Source organism: Protopterus annectens, chromosome 2.part1, assembly GCF_019279795.1.
Source record: "Protopterus annectens isolate FY-2018-M chromosome 2.part1, PAN1.0, whole genome shotgun sequence".
NCBI lineage: Eukaryota > Metazoa > Chordata > Ceratodontiformes > Protopteridae > Protopterus > Protopterus annectens.
Window position 1 is genome coordinate 74,973,003 of NC_056729.1, and position 19,653 is coordinate 74,992,655.

General features: G+C 40.8%; 1 protein-coding gene across 1 annotated transcript in view; it reads right to left on the reverse strand.

Annotated features, from left to right (window-relative positions):
• LOC122794826 (extended synaptotagmin-2-like) overlaps window positions 1-19,653 on the reverse strand; it is a 443,380-nt gene that overhangs the window by 137,473 nt on the left and 286,254 nt on the right. The window contains exon 4 of the mRNA XM_044063431.1: window positions 19,305-19,377. Coding sequence (XP_043919366.1) covers window positions 19,305-19,377 — 73 coding nt within the window. The remainder of the gene's footprint in view (window positions 1-19,304; window positions 19,378-19,653) is intronic.

Below are 19,653 nucleotides of genomic sequence, written 5' to 3' on the forward strand. Positions count from 1 at the left end.
TAATCTAACTGGGTTTACCCAGTAGTAAGAGTTGAAAATCTGAAACTGAGCACTAGCTGAACAGAACCTCTGGGAACTCAGAATTTCAAACAGACCAGTACAAAAATTGGAACAGTGTGTGTGGCAAAACAGAACCATCAATATTATGGGTGTACCTTTTGGTTACATCAAGTTGAAGAGAAGTTTTACCAAGGTCCTCACTGTGCATTTCTTTCTTCCCATGCCAGTGGTAATATACTCAGATTAATCATATGTTCCTGTCTCTAACATAATTAATTACATAAATATGCCACCTTCTACAAGGTATACAGTTACTAAATATATATTGCAAGATATTACTATCATTTACTGTTTCTCTAAGCATGCAAGAAGCAAAAGAGGCCTCAAAAGTCATGTTATGATCTCCTTAGACAGTTAAGAAAATGTAACTGAAAAAACTCCACACCCTAAAATGAGCTTTACTTCTGTCGGATAAGCTGCCCGAAAGAGGCCTCCTCTCAAAACATGGCTTGGTTAGTGAAACTGAAAAATAAAATACGACTTTAATGTCTAGAAAAGAGTGTGAAATGAAATGTGTGTACTAAACTAAGCATCATGAAAGGACACAGAAGCTTAATGTTTAACTAACACCTAAAATATATTTTATGTAAACATACATTCTCATGTCAGAACTTAAACACCACATGATTTAAACTACCTTTTAATGCGTAAATGACATGTTTTGTCTATTAACAGAACACTTGCTTAAATCCTACTGTTACTCTGTACACATACAGACTTGTTGCTGACTTGTATGGTTTTATGTAAGCCTACTCATTTCCACATATTTAATGTTTATCCAGAACGTTCGGCCTCAAAATGGAGTTGGCTACGCTTAAACTCGCTTTTAACTCGTTGCAAGTTTATGGGTTTACAGCGATGGTGACGCTAAGATGTTAAATGCACATTTATCCGCTTTTTATTTTAGTTCTCGTTGTTTATTTTAAACATATCTGTGCAGCAGGTAGTGTTATTGTGTTAACGGATTTTTAAGAGAAGCTAGTGTTTAACCGAGATTAAATAGACCATAAAATTTAGTTTAAAATTAAAACGGAGAAAAATTAGTTTCGTTTGTGTCCGTCTCGCGTCTCGCATATTTAAAACCATTAAACATAGCGAGAAAAAAAAAGCAACAACAGAGATCTGCTTTCCGCGTGCTAGCATGCCAATACATCAGGAACTGCCGCGGATGCCAGCGAGATTCTTGTGCCAGCAGTGTAACAGGTTATGCCATTATTGATTAAAAGTAAAGTAACAGTTTCTTTTCTTAAATAATGTATGTAGACTAGCAATTGGAGTGGTAATGTGGTTAATTGCTGTTTTGTTCTTTACGGGTCCTCGGCCGGAGACCAAACCACGCCAACCGTGGGTAAATTTAGCATTACCCACACCCAGGCGTGGGTTATTGCTATAGTAATTGCTGCTGACAAAAAACAGAATGCTGTTCTCTATCCCTCAAGGGACTGAGGTAAAAAAGACAAAAAGATATTACATCATTTTGTGTACATCTAAGGCCATAGATGTTGGCAAAATCAGATGTTAATTTGTAGTATCATTTTATATTTATTTGATAAAAGTCTAGTGGGAACAGGAAATAATAAAGGGTATATTAAATAGTCAAAACAATATTTTAATATAAACTGATAGATTTCTGAGTTATGTGAGAGCCTGTAAATGCTGCAAAGACAGATATAAAATACATCATAAAATGTAATCTATTATAACCTTGTGAACATGGGCGTCTTCAGAATTTTTTATAGGGGATGCAAACCCAGAGGCCAGAGCACTAGGGTACATCTGTTTATATGTAGATAACCAAGAACTCCTGCTGTATTCCACACTGTAGAACAGAAAGTGAGGTCATCTCTGTGAGTTGGGAGAGTGGCCTAATGATTAAGGTGTTTGCCTTACAAACACAAGGGCAGTTAGCCTAGTACTAATCTATGAATCTATGGAGTAATTAAATATAATTTTAAAAAATAATCTATGAACCTATGAACCTATGAATCTATGAACCTATGAACCTATGATTTACAGTGTTATGAAATAAGACCTCAATGTAACTGTAAAATTGAACTTATTCATGTAAACATTATAAAGTTTCTGGGTTAACTAATTTTTAAAAACAAAAACTGAACGTACTATACTGTTGTAAGTTTAGGCCTACAACTCCTATGGCCAATATCTGTTTCTGCACATACAGTTTGTGGGGTCTCTACTCCACAAACACAGCAGTGACAGTGCCTTTCTCGGTGCCTTAATAATGTTGCGATCTGATCCTTAATGTCCATCTCTAGCAGCAGCAGAGCCAGATTAAGGTCAAATGGGGCCCTAGGCAGAGTAATAGATTGGGACCCACCAGAGCAGCCCCTCCTGAGGCAACCCCCTACCCCCCAAAGCGGCCCCTTCGCCAGCCATTCCAGTGTTGCATTACTTGGCTACTTCTCCCCAGTTGCCATAAATGCTATTCAAACCTTGCAGTGTGGACACTGCTTTCTTATTTACTTCTACAATGATTGCATTGAAATAAAATAGCACAAACACTGATAGTCATTTGCTAAACAAACACAGTCTCACAATAAAAATAGACTTGGCACGAGCAGTAAACATCTCTGCTCTTGAAATTCACATTCACTGAAGCAACATTAAAACTCACATTCAAAGAAAATGCATCTGGCCAATGGAGGATTGAGTTTACCTTTGGGCTGTTTTCAAACCATAAGCTCCTTGTACACATTTTTAGGGCCACGCATACATGTACGTGTTCTTTGATTCACCTTCCTGACTGTATTAAAGTATGTTCCTTGTATAATACAGCACCACTTGTTAGAATGTTTTAAATTTGTAGTCTTGAACATTCTTTCAGTAAGCAATAAAACAAAATGCACAAACCAATAATGGCAAAACTACCCATTTCAGAAAATTTCAATCATAACAGGCCCGTCAGACATCTGTCATTACAATCCACCAATATCAGTCAATAAACACAATATCTGCAGAATTAAAAGTCATCTGAATAATTCCACATTAAAGAGAACTGTAACTAATGAACAGGTTGCTACTGGCAACAACTTTACATTTCAGTGCTTCAGCTACAAATATAGTGCCTGCTGCCCCAAAAGAATTAAAATTTCTGATGTTACATCAAAAAAATTGTACACAAACGACGAAAAGAACAGCACCAACTAAAATGAAAAACACATAAAGGAACACTGAATTTATTACTGTCACAGAATCTGTGACAGTAATAAATTCAGTGTTCCTTTACCCACAGAGGTTGTGTTTTTCGTTTACATTAAAAAAACAATGGTAAGCTGGTAATACTGCAGTAGGGAATGACCGACAAGTTCATAGTTAAAAGGCATCTTATACAAAGGAGGGCACACTCAGGAGTCCAGAACCTCTATCCCCCTTTAAAATGCACCAAATCAGCAATCAAAAGGGCACTGCAATACTAGCACTCCATCTGCATGGTGTAGCAGTAAAATCCACAGCCTTCTGCACCAAATGCAGTTATGCTACTAACAGTGATTTCAAATTCTACAGCGCAAACAGTGACTGCCATTTACTAATCAAAACAGTTGTACATTGAAAACAGACTTGGCATGAGCAACACTAAACCTCTCTTCCCTTGAAACTCACAATTCCATGAAAATGCACTGAAACTCATAATCCCTTGAAAATGCACTGAAAATGTACTGAAACTCGATAATATACACAAGTTTAGAAATGCTGCTGTTGAACAGCTGTTTTTTGATAATAACACTAGAGCATAAAAACTTTTTAGCACGACGACTCAGGCAACAGAAAGTAGAAAGGGCTGTCGTCAAGTTTAGGGAGACTATGATAAGGAAGGTAATAACAGATCCTCTAGAGGTATTAGAAATATTTTGAAAATTCTATGAAAGTCTATAAAGCAAAGAAATATGGACATCTAGAAAAGATACAAATGTAAATGTTTATGTAAGAATTACATATGTCAAGGTTAAAGGTAAATGAGGCTCAATTACTAATGGTTAGGGCAGGAGGAGATAAGATAAAAATTGTGATGCATAACCAATTCACAGGGAAGTCCCCAGGAAAAGAGGGCATTCCTGTGGAGGTTTGGAAGATAGAAGGGAAAAACTGATAAAGATCTGGAAGGTTTTGTTTAACAGTATTTTAAGAGGATGACAAATACCAACATCCTGGAAGAAAGCAGTGGTAGCTGCAATACCTAAGAGGGTAAAGACCCATCAGACCCAGATTCACACAGGCCCATTTCAATATGAAACGATGATTATAAAGTGCTCATGTCTATAATGGCTAAAACAATGGCAAAAGCAATGCCAAAACTGTTAGATATGGATCAATGTGGTTTTGTAGAGGAGAGGCAAACATTTGACAACAAACAAAACAATGATGATCTGGAGGGAAGCAAAATGTAAGAAAATATCATTGTTGCTGCTTGGTCTTGATGCAGAGAAAGGATTTGACAAAGTTGGGACTTCACGAGCAGGAAAATGGAAGTATTTGCACTTCCTGAAAAAAATTATAAGGTTGATTAGGAGGTTATGAGAGGGATCGGGGGTGAAAATTAAAGTGGGTGGGTCATCTCTGATAATTTCTGCTTACGCAGAGGAACCAGGCAGGGGTGTCCTATTTCCCTTTGGTTATTTGCATTAAATTTAGAACCACTGGCAAAGAATATAAGGGACTCAGAAATTCAAGGTTATAACTGGTATAGTAGTCAAGAAAAGCTGGCTTTATTTGCAGATGATGCTATTTTATACCTGACAAAACCAGAATGAGACATTACAGTGTTATGGAACACTGAGACAGTTTCAAATTTTTTCAGAATACAAAATTAATGAAGCTAAAACAAAGGCAACAGCAGTAAATTATGTACCCACATATGAATTGGTTCTGCAATATCCATATTTATGGGGACACGATAAAATGAAGTATTTAGGCGTATGGATTAAAAATAATTCTAGTGTGGCAGCTAAGGATATATTGAAAGAGAATAAAAAAATAATACAAAAACTGAGAAATTGGAAGCTTTGTTATATGGATAGTAAGATACAAGCAGTTAAAATGTTTCTGGCATATTTTTATCAGCAAGAGGAAAAGTTCTGGATAGCAATTAATAAACAGCTGAGGGACATTATCTGGGAGGGGAAGACAGCAAGAGTCAAGTGGGATGAACTGATTCTTCAGTAGAACAGGGCAGATTGGAATTATCCAGTTTGAAGGGGTATTCCAGAGCTACACAGTTAAGATACCTGTACACAGCACAAGCAGAAAGCTACAAGTCAAAGTGGAAATAGATGATGATGATGAAACAGGGGGTAAGCTAAAAAAACAAGGAGAAACTGGGATTTTGGATGCAGGCCTTTAAGGAGAATAACAATAACCATACAGAATATTATATATTAAGGTAGCAGAAAGTATTCTAAGAACTAAACCAACATACAAATAGAGAAAGGAGATTCTGCCAATAGGGATGACTGCAATTAGGGACACAGGCTATAGGCAAGAGGAGGCTGGAATTTATTAGACTAAATTGGCAAAGAAACCAAGGTATTGGGAGCAAACAGACTGGAAAAGCATTACATAAAGAAACAATGGGAAGATATATGTATGTCTCCCAAATATGCAACAAAACCTAGATCATTGAGGATTTTTGCCTGGAAATGTTTACATAGATATTTTTATACCCCAAGTAGACTCTACAGAATTTTTCCTCTGGTAGGCAGCAAATGTTGGAGGTGTGATGGGGAAGAAAGAGGTAATTGGGAACATACTTTCTAGAAGTGCAATGAGATGACAGACTAAAGATTCCCTGCAGGATGCACTGCCAAAGATGCTAGGTGGACAAATTGGTGTGATGACGAAGATGATTTTTCTCACCTACGATACAGAATTGAAACTGCCTAGGCATGGTAAGGTCTTGCTGTGTAGCAGCCAAAAAACCAATTACTAGAAAATGGAAATCAAAATCTAAACTAACTATACTAGAAGTGATGAATATAGTAACAGAGAAAAAACAACTGAAATTGAGATCATTAGAAAAGGGTAGGAGCAAGCTACATTGGAAAAAACTGGGAATTGTAGAAACAATACATAGAGGGGAGAAATGAGGTTTAAATGAAGGCAGGACTTAAATGAGCAATGTAATGTTTGACTGAAAATGACTTGAGTAGATTGTAAGTGATGTATAATGTCTGCAACTGGGAGTGTGTCAGTATGGTTTGAGATGTAAAATGCTCGCAACTAGGATTGTGTCAGTGTGGTTTGTTTTCATTTATATAAATGTACAATTACCTATGTTGTACGTGATGGTTTAATAATGTCGTTTTGTGTTAAAAAAAAAGGCAGGAATTGAATAACTTATGTAATGTTGCTTAAGTTATATGATATATAGCAATGTATGTGAAATAAAAATGTTTATACAAGAGAACTTGTTAACACAGTTTGATTACTTTTACATAAATATAAAAGTGCTTATGTCACAAGTGATAATTCAATAATGGTGTTTAGAAAAAAGAAATGTACGGAAACTCAAACTCACACTCTGGTAGTTGGTGTAGAGGATTCTGTCTCGTCTTCACTGAAGCTCACAATTCCTTCTACAGTATGGCAGTTGGTATAGAGGATTCAGGCTCTTGTCTCCTGTAAACAAGTTTCAGGGTCAAGTCTGATCAAGTTAACTGACTACCCTGCTTCCCTCCAACTAAGGTATTACTTGCCATACCTCTCAACCTATTAGCATAAGAAATCTGGGCAAACCCTAAAATAATGGGGGACAAAGGCCCAGAAAAAAGGGACAGATTTTAAATATGGCTCTTACAGACACAGAAAGTTGCTAGAATAATAGGATTTGTGTTAGCATTCATGTTCTGGAGGATATGACGTAACTCATATATATATATATATATATATATATATATATATATATATATATATATATATATATATGTCATTATTTAGTGACTTCAATCCTCTATGAATTGCCAGGAAACCACAAATTTTATGAGGAACAGGCCAAAAATAAGGATAGTTGAGAGGCATGCATACCTCTTAGTTCAAGAAATCTGGACAAAGCTTAAAATAATAAGGATACAATGGACCAAAAATATGGATAGATTTTAAATATTGTTCATAGATTCATAAATGTGTAATAAGCTAATGGCCCTGGGGTCTTTACAAGCCTAGCCATAGGATTACCCTGGCATCATGCCACCAGACCTAAGCTCCCAGTGCCTCTGTCGACTAGAGCCACTGGAGTTATCCCCGGAGTGAATTTTCTATTCCCCATCCACTCATCAAGACCTCTCTTGAAGAGGGTCAGCGAGGTGCTCTGCTTGACACGTATAGGAAGTCTATTCCATAGCTTGGCCAGTCTCTGGGTTATGAACCTGTCCCTCCAGTACATTCTGTTGATTGTGGTAATGAGGTTGAGGTCTCTGGAGTGTGTGGTGCAGAGGGACTAGAATTTCCTTAGATGTAGCATTTCTAACAGAGCTGGGTCAGACATGGCTTTGTAAGTCAAGCAGAGATTGCCTCTAAGCAGGCGATATGAGACAGAGAATAGTTGGAGTTTGTTTGTGTTTGTCCATATAGGACAAGTGTTTAAGGCCTAGGATCCTCTTTGTGAGGTACTTTTGTGGCCTCTCCAGTTGTTGTGGGTGTCTAGTGAGGTACATGGGAAATGGGACATTGTACTCGATTGGCCTAATGATGGAAGAGGAGAGGGAGACAACAACCTCTTTCTTCCTAGATGCAAAACCCTTAGTAATGACATGTGCTACATAGAAGGATGTTCTGACCACAAGGGCAATGTGGTGATCAAAAGAGAGGTTGCTGTCAACCTGTGTTCCCAACACCTTCTGAGTTCAGTGGAGTACCACTGAAGTGGTAATTCATGGGAACTGGGTTTTTCCCAAAGGGGATGATGATGCATTTTTTGGCACTGAGCTTAAGGCCATGGTTCTGACACCAGTGGTTGGTCTCAGTAAGGCCATTCTGTAGGATGTCAACATCACATGGGGAGTTAATAATACCTCCCAACTTGCAATCGTCTGTGAACTTTGTTAGCCAGAGCCCCTTCGTGTTGGCCTGGACTTCAGAGAAGTAGATCCCAAACAGGTGAGGACCCAGGAACAAACCCTGTGGGACTCCACTCGTGACTAGTCAGCTGTTTTTACACTGTGGGTTCTATCTGTAAGCCAGTTTACAACCCACCTAGTGATATAGGGGTTGATGCCTAGCTTAGTGAGTTTTTCTATGATTCCTGAGTGGAGAATGGTATTAAAGGCCTTCGCCAGATCAAGATAGGCTGTATGAACCAACTTGCCTTCATCCACAGCTCTGGTGACTGACTCAAAGTCGTCGATCAAATTGAGCAGGCATGATCTACCCTTCACAAAACCAAACTGTGTTGGATCCAGAGTTTGAAGATTCCCTATATCCTTGTTTATTAGGTCCATGATGATGCGTTCTATAGTTTTTCATATCACACCCGTTGGGCTAATGAAGAAATAGTTCCCAGGGTCTGTAGTTGCTCCTCCTTTGTGGAGAGGGATGACTGCAGCAGTGCGCCATTCAGTAGGGACAAAGACTGAGGTGAGGCTGTGACTGAACAGGACACACAGGTGAGGTGCCAGTTCACTCTGTAGTTCATGTATAACCAGGGTTGCCAGATTTCCGACTGGCCAGGTAGGGACTTAAAAAAAAAAAAAAAGGTCTTCCACGTCTTTAATGCGGAACATCAGAGTTCCGCATTAAACCGAAGCAGCTCTGTGTTTATTTTTTATTTGATTGGCCCGGGCCAATCAAAAATAAATAAACACAGACCTACTTCTATTTAATGCGAAACATCGCAGTTCTGCATTACACAGAAGTAGCTCTGTTTTGCAATGTTTTGATTGGCCCGTATAATAAAAAAATCGCTAAACATGGAGCTACTCCTGTTTAATGCGGAACTGCAATGTTCCGCATTAAATAGAAGTAGCTCTGTTTTGCGATGTTTTGATTGGCCCATATGCCGGTATACGGGCCAATCAAAACATCGCAAAAGAGAGCTACTTCTGTTTAATGCGGAACCGCAATGTTCTTCATTAAACAGAAGTAGCTCTATTTTGCGATATTTTGATTGGCCCGTATACCGGCATACGGGCCAATATGCGGAACTTCTGCATTAAACACAAGAAGCTCCATGTTTGGCGATTTTTGATTGGCCTGTATGCCTGTATATGGGCCAATCAAAAAAAAAAAAAAAAAAAAACGGAGGCTGCCTGGTATTTAAACCGGCAGGCCGGGATTCGGGATCAGACTGCTGATCTCGGGACAGTCCCGCCCAAATAGGGACGTCTGGCAACCCTGTGTATAACACATCCAGGGATATTGTCAGGTTCCATAGAAGCTGTATTCTTGGCCTTGGACAGTGCTGTTTTAACCTGTGCAGCAGTAATACTGGGTGCCTGGCAATCTACTGGTATTATGATTGGTCCTTTGGGGGGGAAGTTACCACTGAATCTGTCGGCCAGTATATTGGTGATATCTGTTGGCTCGGTATAGGAGGTACCATTGTGCAGTATCTCAGAGCAAATTTGGGTATTGCCATGGAGATTCTTTACATAACTACAGAAGGCCTTGTGGTTGTATTAAATATCTGCTGCAATTCTGTTTTCATAGCTAGGTTTAGAGGATTTGATGAGGGATCTCAACTTTTTGCTGATGGCTAATAATGGAGTTTTTCCAGTCTTGCCACTTCACCTTATTTTGCATCAGTTTCCTTCTTCTGTTGTAGAGTTTGTTTATGGCACTAGGTATGGCGAGCTCCATGCATTTGTGTACGTGTTCGTAGAGTGCACTGGTGTATGATTCGTCGGTCATGCAACTATTCTTCATTTGCATGGGTGCTGTGAAGTTAGTCACCTCTGTTTTTAGGAGCCCAAAGTTAGCTTCAGAGAAGTTTTTCATGGTGGGGGGGGATTTCCAAGGTGATTAGTTTGTGGTCGGATCCAACCAGGGAGGAGTTGTTCATTTTAGTTTTGTTGCGAGAATAACAGGATTTGTGTTAGCAAGCATTTTCTGAAGGATATGAAGTAAAACTCATATATATGTCATTATTTAGAGACTTCAATCCTCCAAGAACTGCCAGAAAACCAAATATTTTATGGTAAACAGATCAATCTATAAGGCTAAATCTGGACAGTTGAGAGATACTTTAAAAACATAAACACTCACACTTACACACACAAACACACACACACACACCTTCTCTCACACAGCACAGCAACACATACACACACATACAAACAGAATGGCTATTTTAAATTACATACACACACACTTTCTCATACAGAAACAAAAACAGCTAGTTTAAATTACATACATTCACATACACATACATACGTACATACACACAATCTAATTCAGAAATGAATGCAACTGCTAGTTTAAATTACACCCCCACCCACCTTACTTCCTCTCTTACCGTAATGGCCATTTTAAATTCCACGCACAAGTGTGGAATAACCTTATATCCATGTGGCGTGCATGAGTTGGATATACTACGTCAAATGGATGATGTTTTTGAAAATGAAGAGCTTGGAGTTCTCTAGCTTAAATAATGGAAGCACCGAATAGCAACATTGCAAACATTTTTCTGAAGTCAAAATCCAGGGGGGCGCAAGTGCACCACCCCCTTGCACCTGCCTACAGGGGCCCATGCTTGTAGTATTCTCAAAGTATGTTAAATACTTTGAGAATTTCCTTATTCTATTCATTAAACTGTATAAATCCAGTTACACAGGAACCTGTAATAAATAGGTTCATAGGTTCATACTAGGCTATCTGCCCTAGGGCATTTATAAGCCTAGCCAGAGTGTGTGTGGCTTTCGCCACCCCTTGGAATGAGAATACTATGCCCATTTAGGGTTTAGTTTACTGTGCCTCTGTCTAGTAGTGACACAGAGATGACCCCTGGGGTAAACCTACGATCTTCCATCCACTCGTCAAGATTTCTCTTGAAGAGCGTCAGTGAGGGGCTCTGCCTAACATGGACTGGGATCCTGTTCCAGAGTGTAGGGAGTCTCTGGGTTATGAATCTGTCCCTCCAGCACGTCCTATTTATTTGTGTGTTGAGGTTCAAATCTCTCGCTCTCGTGGCTCTGGTGGATTTGGATTTTCTGAGGTGGAGCATGTCCATTAATTCAGGATTGGACATGGCCTTGTACGTCAGGCATAGATTGCCTCTGAGTAGGCGGTATGCGACTGAATAGAGCTGGCGTTTCTTCAGCCGGGCAGCATATAACATATGTTTGAGACCCTTGATCCTCTTGGTGAGGTACATTTGGGGTCTTTCTAACTGCTGCAGGTGTCGAGTAAGGTACATCCCAAATGGGGCATTGTACTTAATTATGGGGCTGATAAGGGAAGAGTATAGGGGCACAATGACCTCTCGATCTAGATGTGAATCCTTTCATGATAAGGTGGATAATACAGAAGGTCTTCCTAACCACCTTGGCAATGTGAGTGTCAAATGAGAGGTTACTGTCAACTTGGGGTCCCTAGGTCCCCGATTACTTCTTCCATACTTAATGGATTACCACCTATGTGGTAATTTGTGGGTACTTTGTTTTTCCCAAAGGGTATGACTATACATTTTTTGGAGTTCAGTTTAAGGCCATGGCTCTGGCACCAGTTATCCGTTTCTATGAGGCCTTTCTGAAGGATGCTTGTGTCCGCTAGAGTATCAATTATGGTGCCCAGTTTGCAGTCATCTGCGAACTTTGTCAGCCACAATCCTCCTATGTTTGCTTGCACCTCAGAAAAATAAATGCCGAACAAGAGGGGTCCCAGGACCGAGCCCTGTGGGACACCGCTTGTGACTGGCTTAGAGTCTGACATGGCTCCAGCAATTCTGACCTTGTGGGTTCTGTCCTTGAGCCAGTTTGCAACCCATCTTATGACATATGGGTTTACATTTAAGCTGGTGAGCTTGTCTATGATGCCCGAGTGGGGTATTGTGTCGAAGGCTTTTGCAAGATCAAGGTAGGCTGTGTGAACTGCCTTACCCTCATCAATGGCCTTAGTGACCATTTCAAAAAAATCGACCAGGTTCAAAAGGCAGGATCTGCCCTTGACAAAGCCGAATTGGGTAGGATCCAGTGTCTGTAGGTCCCCAATGTCTTTGTTTATGAGTTCCATAAAGATCCTCTCCATTGCTTTGCAGACCAGGCTCGTCAAGCTTATGGGGCGGTAATTTCCAGGGTCCGTAGAAGCACCTCCTTTGTGAAGTGGGACCACTGTTGCTGTACGCCATTCTTTGGGTACGTATCCTGTAGTAAGGCTAAGATTAAACAGCAGCCTTATGTGCGGGTTTAGTTCCTGAATAATGAATAATACTAAATTAAGTGCAATGTGCTTTACAGACATGCTGCGTAGAAATTATTTAGACTGCATTCTTTGTGTAGTCTGTAAACACGCTGTGGGGAAAAAAAGATTATACTTTGTGGGATTCCACATAGAAAATATTTAAATTACCTTTCAGCCAGAACGTTTAAAGTGAATCTACTAAAAGATGCTTATGGCTAGCCATCTTATAGCTCTTGTGATCACTTCTTAGGATTATTACGTTCATAAGCATTTAAGATGTGCAACTTTTCACGTATAAAATTATACTCATTAAATGTATTTCTGTTGAAAATCTTCTTACACTGCGGAGTTACCATCAGAATCTGAAAAACACGTAACACCCCCAAAGGAGTTCCCTGGGAGTTATGTATAGCCCCTTCTAAGAAATTATACAAGGGAATGTTCTTACAGGCTAACAGTCAAATACAGAGGTAGTGTTATGTTAGTTAAAAAAACATGTAAAAATTTGACATCTCAGCTGTAATTCTGTTAATCCTTTTGACTGGTTAATACACCTGCACTCTGTGACTGACCTTGTGGTGCCATGCTTACCTTTTTTAGTATTTATTTTTGGCTAAATGAAGTTCTGAGCTCTCTTGCAGGTTGACTTTTGTATTATCCAGAAGTCTCTTTTTTGCCATATGTATAGTTTCTGTTTTGTCACACATATAACACTGATATTCTTTCCATGTCAATAGTCTCAGTAGATCTAACAGTTTGCACCCTTGTTTTTTGCTGCTGGAAGATCAGAAGACTGAGTAATATTTTCAGAACAAATAGTTTGATTGTTTTCCAGTAATAACTCTGCAGTGTAGCATAAGAGGGCTGCTGTACGCCGAAGTGTGCCATCCTTTGTATAACACATTTACCAGAGCCGGTGGTAGCTCAGGTGGATGTAAAAAAATCCCATGGCAGTTAAAGAGAGAGAAAAAAAAAAAAAGGTATGGAAACTTCACAAGTGTCCTGGCCAAATCTCTAGTCAGTATGAATACCACCTCACATCTCCTCTGCAGAGAGGCTATTTGCCTAGAGGGCCAAATCCAGTCAAAAAACTGTAAATAAAAAACAAAAATAAATATTTTCAATAAAAATAATTATTCAGGTGTGGCAGCTAACAGGAAAGTACAGTTGTGTACACTTACCATAAATGTAGATGTTAGAGTGTATTCATTGTTGCAGTCATTACACTTGGGTTATCCTACTGGCAAGCTACCCGCAGTCAGCCTGAATTACAAAATCTAGGTCCGGCGTCGGCTGCTGTCACCTCTTCCCTGATGTCAGTGCACCAGGGGTAAAAGATGCAGCAGACGCCATTTTCTTCAGTTTTTCTTGCCCCAGATGTCAGGTGCCCCCAAAGGGGTAGGCTAAAAATATGCCAATAAAACATGCATGCACCAAAATATATTATACTTTCATCCACAAGCAAATACACCACATAGGTTGTATAGATTAGAGAAGTGCAGATAAGTTGCAGCAAAGATATGGGGGATGGTGGGTGGGTTAACCTGGACTGCAACAGTGAATACACTCGAACAGCTAAATTTATGGTAAGTGTACACAACTGTACTATGTTCTTCGTGTTTCACTGTTGCAGTCATTACACTTGGGTTGAATCCCAAAGCTATGGTTGGGAGGCTGCAGTTAAATAGCATTAGGAGCGGCTATGAGGCCCTGTAGAACTGCAGTGGCAAAGCCTACCCTGGATTTAGAGTAGAGTGGTAAATGATGGTGCTTTGAAAAGGTGTACACTGAACTCCATGTAGCAGCCTCTAAAATGTCTTTGGTTGGTACTCCCCTGAGGAAGGCTGCTGAAGTGGCTGCTGCTCTGGTTGCATGTGGCCTAATGCCCTTAGGCACTGGTTTGCCATGTTGTGAATAGCAGAAACAAATGCAGTGGCCTATCCACTTTGAAACAGTCTGCTTTGAGATGGCCTTTCCTTTTGATCCTGCAGCATATGCCACTAGTAGTTGCTCTGTCTTTCTGAAAGCTTTGGTTCTGTTCAAGTAGAAGCGTAGCTGTCTGTGTATGTCCAAAGAATGCAGAATTCTCTCCCCCTTATTCTGTGGGTTTGGATAAAAAGTAGGCAGATGAATAGTTTGGTTAAGGGCCACACTGGACACTACCTTAGGCATAAATGCCGGGTTTGTCCTCAGAGAAACCCTGTCTGGATAAAAAATGATAAAAGGTTCCACAGCCACGAGTGCCTGTAGCTCTGAGACTCGTCTTGCAGAGGTTATTGCTAGGAGCAGAGCTGCTTTCCAAGATAAAAACTTTATTTCAGCTGTAGTGGCTGGCTGAAAAGGAGGCAGGGTGAGTTTTTCCAAGACATAATTGAGGTCCCATGCAGGTATTGGTGATCTCCTTGGAGGCCTTAAGTTTTTGGCTCCTCTGAGTTACTGCCCTAACAAGGGATGAGAAAAGATTGGAGGCTCTGTATTATAATGAGCTGAAATGGCAGAGGCATGAATTTTAATTGATGAAAAGCATAGGCCTTTGTCCAGCATCTCAGTTAAGTATTGCAAAATTTGAGGAATATTTGGTACAGCTGTGTCAATTCCTTGTGCCTGGTTTCAAGCACAGAATCTCTTCCATTTTCCAGCGAAAGAGTTTCTGGTGCTAGGCCTTCTGGCTTCCAAAATGACATCCATTACAGCTTTAGTGAGAGGCGCGCTTTGTATAACTACATTATCTGCCATGCTGCCAGATTTAAGGTCTTTAGTTGGCTGTGGAGAATCTGACTGCTTTTTTGGGATAGTAGATGAGGTATTTGAGGCAAGGTCCAAGCCGGGCATTGAGACAAGTTCCTTAGGATTGGATACCAGTACTGGCGGGGCGAGTCTGGGGTAATCAGTATCATCTTTGGCTTCTCTTGTCTGAGTACCTTGGGGAGGAGAGGCATATACTGCTAAGCTTTTCCAGCTGAAAGATAGGGTGTCCACATTCCATACTTGTCTGTGATAAGTCCTTGTGCAGAATCTTTTTAGTTGGTAGCTGTGAGGAGAGGCAAATAGATCTATATCCGGGCATCCCCATTTCCTTGTTATCATGCTGAAGACTTGCGGATCCAATTTCCACTCATGGGGATCCATGAGGTTTCTGCTTAGTTCGTCTGCCACAGTATTTATCTTTCCTGGCAGGAATTGTGCCTGCAGATGTACTTGGTAAGTCAATGCTGTGTCCCACAAAGTCATGGCTATTCTGCAAAGGGGGTAAAAGAATGAGTGCCTCCCTGCTTGTTTATATACCTCATGACCATGGTGTTGTCTGTCTTTATCAGTAGTTGTCCCGGATGAAGTAGGTCCTTGAAGGCTGTCAGGGCATTTTGAACAGCTAGCATCTCTTTTTGATTGATAATGTAGATGCATTTGTTTTGCAGACCATGTGCCTTGGATACATCTTCCTGCCATGTGGGCCCCCCAGGCATAATCTGATACATGCGTTGTTAATGTCTGCCTGGCTGGGGGTAAAGTGAATGGCTGTCCCTTGTTCTGGTGACAAGCCTTCGCCCATCGAAACTCCTGTTGCAGGCAGGGAATGAGGGTAACTATTGTTTCCAGGCTGTGGCAATGTTGAGTCCAAACACTTTTTAGGTACCATTGAAGTTTCCTCATATGCAGTCTCTCATATGGAATTAGTAGAATGCAGGATGCCATGAAGCCCAAAGCCTGCAGAATTTTTCTTGCAGATAACTGGGCCTTTGTTGCCAACAGGTTGAAATAGGTAGTCAGTTGTCTTTGTTTGTCTGGCATGAGATAAGCCATCTGGGCAGTTGTATTTGAGCTTGCACCCAGGAATATTATCTCTTGAGACGGTACTAGTTTTGATTTCTTTTCGGTGACTGTGTACCCTAGGCCTGTTAGAAATCTCTTTACAAACGCCAGATGCTGTAGTAGAATGTCCTTGTTCTCTGCTTGAATGAGGCAGTCGTCCAAGTAAGGATATATTTGTATTCCTCTTTGTCTGCAGAATGCAATTACTGGTGCCAGGCACTTTATGAAGACCTTAGGCGCAGTAGATAAGCCAAAAGGCAGTGCACAGAATTGGTAGTGCATTGAGCCAGCTTTGAATCTGAGGTATCTTCTGCATGTTTGTCTGATTGGGACATGCAGGTATGCCTCTTTTAGGTCTAAAGTCACAAGCCAAGCCTTCTTGCCCAGCATGGGCAGAAGTTGCTGTAGAGTCAACATTTTGAATTTTAGTATATCCAGAAATGTGTTTAGAATAGATAGGTCCAGTATTGGTCCCCAGGTCTTGTCCTTTCTTGGTACCAAGAACAGTCTTGAATAAAATCCTTGTCCCTGCTCTTGCTCTGGTACTTGTTGAACGGCCCTCATGTCCATGAGGGATGAGACTTGCTTTTGTGCCTCTGCCCATTGATGTTTTGGCAGGTCTGGCAACCGTTTGTCCTTGGCAGCGTATGGAATTGAAACTTGTAGACTTTTGACACTATGTCTAGGACCCATTTGTCCTGGGTTATGTGCCAATTTTGAGACAAAAGTGCTAGTTTTCTCCCTAAAGGTGTTGCCAGAAGGTATGTCCTTGGTGCAGGCAGGGGGAATTCATTGGGACTGTTTCCTGCATGGCTGTGATTTGTCTTCTCCACTTCTGGATGTAGAAGCACCCCATTGTTTAGACCTGTACGAACCTTGGGGCTGGGATCTACCTCTTGGGCATCTGTATCTGCCCCATAGTGGTCTGTCTGACACTGGAAAGGACCAATTCTTTGTAGGCCAGTGTCAAATAAATCTTGGAGGCTGAACCTATAAGAAATCCTTAACCATGTGCATAGATTTAGCTTTGTCCTCCATTTTCTTTAACACCAAACAAGGTATCATGATGTAATGGGGCATCTAATAATTTTGCTTTGACATGATCAGGCAGATTTTGTTCCTTTAACCAAGCATGCCTCCTGATGACAGAACCCTTAACAGCGGCTCTGCAGGAGGCCTCCAAAGAACCAAACCACATTGCAAAGTAAACTTTCCAACTTGTTCAGCTGCATGCAATAAATTTTACATTTCTTTGTTTTCTGCACATTCAGAATTTAACAACATTTTCTGTTTAAGCATTGACATAATATATTGCTGATATTTGAGCATATGAAACTGACAATTTAAAGCCCTTATAGCCAAGGTAGCAGAAGTGTACATCTTTTTTCTCCATCTATCCAATGCCCTAGAATCCCTGTCAGAGGGGGTAGCGTTTTTTTGCAGCGGAAGCCTTGACCTGTTTGGGACCCTGAGAGATAGTTTCTGGGTCAGCAGCAGGTTTTTTGAAATGGAATTTATGAGAGTCAGGAACCCTGTAGTACCTGTCCGGCTAAACAGGAGCTGGAGGTAAGGAGTCAGGGGTCAGATTGGACTCTGAAAATACATCATCAACAATTTCTAATGCAGGTGGAATAGCTAGGGGCCTGTGCTGTGGTAGTAAAAAGGAAGTCTCTGAGCCTTTTCTTAGATTCTGAAAAATCTTGGCTTGCCCAGTGGAAATGTTCCCTCATGGTATGCAAGGTTTCCCCAAAGGAGTAATCCTCAGGAGGAGAGGCTGAAGGGATAGATTCTTCAGCATCAGAATCCTCATTGGGAGGAAGAGAGTATTCCTGATCAGAAGAGGAATCAGATGAAATGGAAACCTGATCTGAAGATTCATATTCTGTCTCTTGCCTAGGCCTTTTATCAGGTGGGGAATGGGAACCCCTGATCAAAGTAATTAAGTCTTTGGCCATTTTGAGCATCTGTTTTTTTGGGCATGGAGGCCTGTCCATGAGGCTGTTGTACTTGTTTCTTTGTCTTTAAAGGTGCTTTAGTCTTTGCCTTTGAAGCTGAAGTTGTTTTAATGTATAATTGAGTAGGTCTGAAAACACCCTCAGAAGCCAATGCCTGCTCAGTGGCTCCGGACCCATCTGAGGGAATAGTCTCAGAAGGTCCAATACCTTGAGCTTCCAGCGGTCTAGTCAACTCCACGTGGGAGTCGTTAGCGGCCTGCGGGTCTGAAGTAGCGGGCGTCAGGGGCTGCGAAGGCGCCTCACTGAGAACCAGCAAACCGGCGACTGGCTTAGAAGAAGCCTCGTCGTCGGGTCTGGACCTCGGATGCCTGTCCTTTTCTTTTTCTTTGCGTTTCTTGAGAATTCCGGTAGTCAGATGGCTATCTGACGGCATTGTATAATTAAATCTTCTGCCAAAATAGTGTAATGCAAAATCGTTCCAACGCTTAATAGTGCGTTGGTTAAATCTAGCACAAAACCGACAACTAGCAATGTCGTGGTCAGGGCCTAGGCAAGGAATACAGTAAGAATGAAAGTCCTTATGAGGTATTTGCTTCCCACAAGAAATGCAATTATTAACTTTTTCTGACATTGGTCTGGAGCACGAAAAAGTTTCCCCAATGGGGTACTTAGCATTTAATGAAGACTTCGGATCTGAAATTTGAACACAAAAATCTCCGGAGTCGGCCGACCGGCACTTGTGAACTGCTTATGCTTCAGGCACCGCACGGCAAGAAAGACTGAAGAAAATGACGTCGGCTGCATCTTTTATACCCCTGGAGCACTGATGTCAGGGAAGAGGCGACAGCAGCTGACGCCAGACCTAGACTTTGGAATTCAGGCCGACTGCGGGTAGCCTGCCAGCAGGATAACCCAAGTGTAATGACTGCAACAGTGAAACACAAAGAACATCTAACCCGTCGGTTTTACAGTGTAAATGAAAGTAAAAGCAAACAGATGTAGTTTTCCACGAGATAAGCTAACTCTGGCATTCAGTTCACAAAAGCAAGAAAAAAACTGTAAAAACATGTCTAGAAATACTCAGAAACCACATTAAAATTAAAACTTTCAAAAATATAGTTGCCTAGGCCTTACCTGTATGCTCTTAATACCAGCTCTGCAAAAATAGCGCTTGACCTCCATGTCTATTTCAGAATTACCAACAAAACTAAAAAAGGAAAAAAAGGAACAATAGTTAAAAAAAAAAAAAAAAAAAAAAAGGTACTAAGAAAACACAACTCCTGCAGTATACTCAGGGCCTGCAACAGTGTTAACTTTACTCTGTCATGATCTGACTAACATATAGAACAGAACTAAAAGTGCAGTAGACAAACCAATGGGCAAGGAGTTAAAATTGTTAAAAAGTATCTCCTGCTTTGCACCTCAAGTACTGCCTGGGTGACCAGGCTATGGGAATGTGTTGGTGAGCATCTTTGAAATACAT